The 2,842-nt window shown below is 45.0% G+C and overlaps 1 protein-coding gene across 1 annotated transcript; it reads left to right on the plus strand.

Annotated features, from left to right (window-relative positions):
* The first annotated feature begins 2 nt into the window (after positions 1 to 2).
* Positions 3 to 1,698, plus strand: CSUI_010393 (amine-terminal region of a tm vesicle-mediated sorter). The gene has a single exon (XM_068070497.1). It carries the CDS (start codon positions 90 to 92, stop codon positions 606 to 608), a length of 519 nt encoding a protein of 172 aa, XP_067917527.1. The 5' UTR covers positions 3 to 89; the 3' UTR covers positions 609 to 1,698.
* The last annotated feature ends 1,144 nt before the right edge of the window (positions 1,699 to 2,842 follow it).

A 2,842-nucleotide genomic window follows, 5' to 3' on the forward strand; every position in this document is an offset into this window, starting at 1 on the left:
GGGGGGGGAGAACAAGAGGAAGGGGGGGAGGAGATCTACGAGGGGGAGTTGAGAGACTGAATAGTAGAGCGCGTCGTAGTCGAAGTATCATGAGTAGTCGTAGAGATAGAGGAACTAGGAAAAGCGTTAGCTATCGAAGTTCTCTCTTATCAACAGGAAGAAGAAGACGATCAGGACGAGGAGGGGACGAAGAAGAAGAAGATGAGGACGATGACTATGATGACGATGAAGATGATGAGGAAAGATTCTATCGAAAGAGAGATAGACACCAAAGATGCGGGCAAGGAGAAGGAGATGAAGAGAAAGGAGAAGAAGATCTTCGTGCTGGAGATGAAAGAAGGACGATGAAAGAAGGAGGTCGTTCTGCTAGTGGTACGGCACCCCCCTTAGCAGAACAAGCAGCGGGCGATCGATTGAACTTCTTAAGTCGATTACCTTTTACAGTAGGGATACAAAAAGATACACAAGGAGCGAAAGCTCTGATCAAGCAGAGAGTCGTCCAAGTGGCAAACTACGAAACAGCTACACTTGGGTTTGCTGTCTTAACCTATTTCCTCGATAGTAACGTCGCTCCGGGAACCGCTGATACAACCATGTCTCTACTGTAAGACGGAGATAACTCTCGTGTTAGATAACTTATGATGAATGAGTTAGCTTGCATGAAGGATGAGGCTTTTACTTGAAGGCGAGATCTAAAGATTTCATGGTCTCATGGAAGAGATACGTGGAGAGCAAGATAGATAGAAACGGTTTATCCTGATCTAGGAAGGGTGGTTACAAGGAAGCATGCCCTCTCTCCCGTACGTAATTATCGAAATATGTATGGATAGACCCCATCTAGAAATGTCTATCCGTCCTTTTCCATATCGTGAATGATCATGTTAAGAGAAGTGGAAGGGCTGGTTACAGCGAACTGTGGTAGGGGAATAAATCGGTAGGCGATATTTCTTGTCGTGTATAGATGTGCTTCAGGCAGTGAAGGAGAGAGGGTGGAGGGGTAAAAGAGAAATTCTTTGATTTCCCCGGATGGAAAGAGAAGAGAGTAAAACCTCTCTTTCTCTCTTCTTTGATATTCTCTACGCGTGGACTGGTGAAGAGAAAGAAAGGTCTTGGCTGTCTGTATTGTATGCAATTCATACGAAGATTCTTGATGAAGACGGGGGGGAAAGAGTGAGATCAAAAAGGAAGGGAGAGATGTGGAGGAGAGAGTTGTTTTGTTCATTTCGAGTCAAGAGTTTCTTCAGGATGACAGATGTTTCTCTTTTCTTTTTCAAGCTTCTTCGTGTGTGGTTCTTGATCGAGTAATGCATGAATAGAGCAGGCGTGAAGGTGTAATGAGTTTCGTGAGATACTTCCTCCGGCCCCCCTTGGTATAAGGTGTACGTACACTTGAGATGTGTGTTGACATGATACAAGAAGTCTCTTCAGGAGGCGGGGAAGGAATGAGAGATGAAGGGAGAGAAGTAAGTCAGCATGTACGTATACGTAGACAGAAGAAAGTCTACTTGTTTTATCTGTTGCATCTATTGTTGTTATGAAAAAAGAAGAACTCCTTCTCCTGATGTTCCCGAACATATCTGAAGAGAAGATTCTTCATGTGATAAGAAGAAAGGGCAATTAAAGAATCTATTAGGAATCTCTCTGTCTCCTTCTTTCTTTAAGCGTGGTGCATGTATTGAAAGACTTCTTCTCTCCTACATACGGCGAAACAGGCAAGAGCAAGAGTAGACCGATCTACTTACTTACCTGCGTCTACGCGATCTCCCCCACTTTTTTGCCTTCGATACTAGCTAGATTCCTTACTCTCTATCCCTCCACCTCTCTTCGCTTTTCTCTTTTACACTCTCTTCTTCATCGTCTTTGTGAAGAAAAAGAAGAGGAAGAAGAAAGAAATAGCAAACCTTATCGGAAGTGAGCGATCAAGAAGGCATGCGTTTGATGACGATACGGGGAGCAGTAGCAGTAGTGGTGGTGCTGCTAGAACGTCTAATCACACTCAAAAGTTATCTAGCGAGCACCAGCAGATTCCGTTTCTTTTTTTATCATCGAAAAGAGAGCAAGAAGTAAAGAAAGAAGACAGAAGCTCATAAATCGATCTCTCCCATCATGCGAAGACACACAGACTCACTACCTGACTGCTTTCGATGAATATGTGGATTTCGTTTAGCATCTCCGCCTTCATGCCATCTAACTGGTACGCGAAAGACAATGAAGCCCCCCCTATCATGCAAGCAAATGCATAGGTAAATAGATACATGGACAGATAGAGAGAAGCATACTAGTAAGAGGGGGGAACGCAGTCTTCCTCTTCTGCGGGATGGAAAGAAACATAGCAAGACGACTACAGACATACCGAGATCCACTCGAGGCCTATACGTACTTAATATTTTTGCCTACCTGATTCTTCTCTCCCTCAAATCACTAAGCTTTTTGAGTTTACCGGGAGTTGAGTAGTGACAGCATAGGGACCGGAGCCAGGTAGGAGGTTTCCAGGGCTTTCTTCAGAACCAGCCGCGCTGGCCGGAGCTACCGAAAACGAGTATCTATATTTGCAATGTCACAATGCATGCGTGTGGTACTGGCGGTGTACAGTGAGTTCCTCGTGGTGTCTTCTTATACTGCATGCGTATCACTACGACTGAAAAGACAACCGACTCTAGAACTGTATAGATATTCATGAATCCTTTCTGTTATCGTACACGGGGGCGCACCAGGAACTGTTATCGTTCACGAGGGCGCTCTCCCAATCCCAGCGCCGTGAGTTCGCACTGTGCCGGCCTCGTGGGGGCAGAGTTGCTTTTTGTATGAGTTCCCTTTTTTAGAGAAATCACACTTCTCCCCT

Source organism: Cystoisospora suis, assembly GCF_002600585.1.
Source record: "Cystoisospora suis strain Wien I chromosome Unknown contig_7323, whole genome shotgun sequence".
NCBI lineage: Eukaryota > Apicomplexa > Conoidasida > Eucoccidiorida > Sarcocystidae > Cystoisospora > Cystoisospora suis.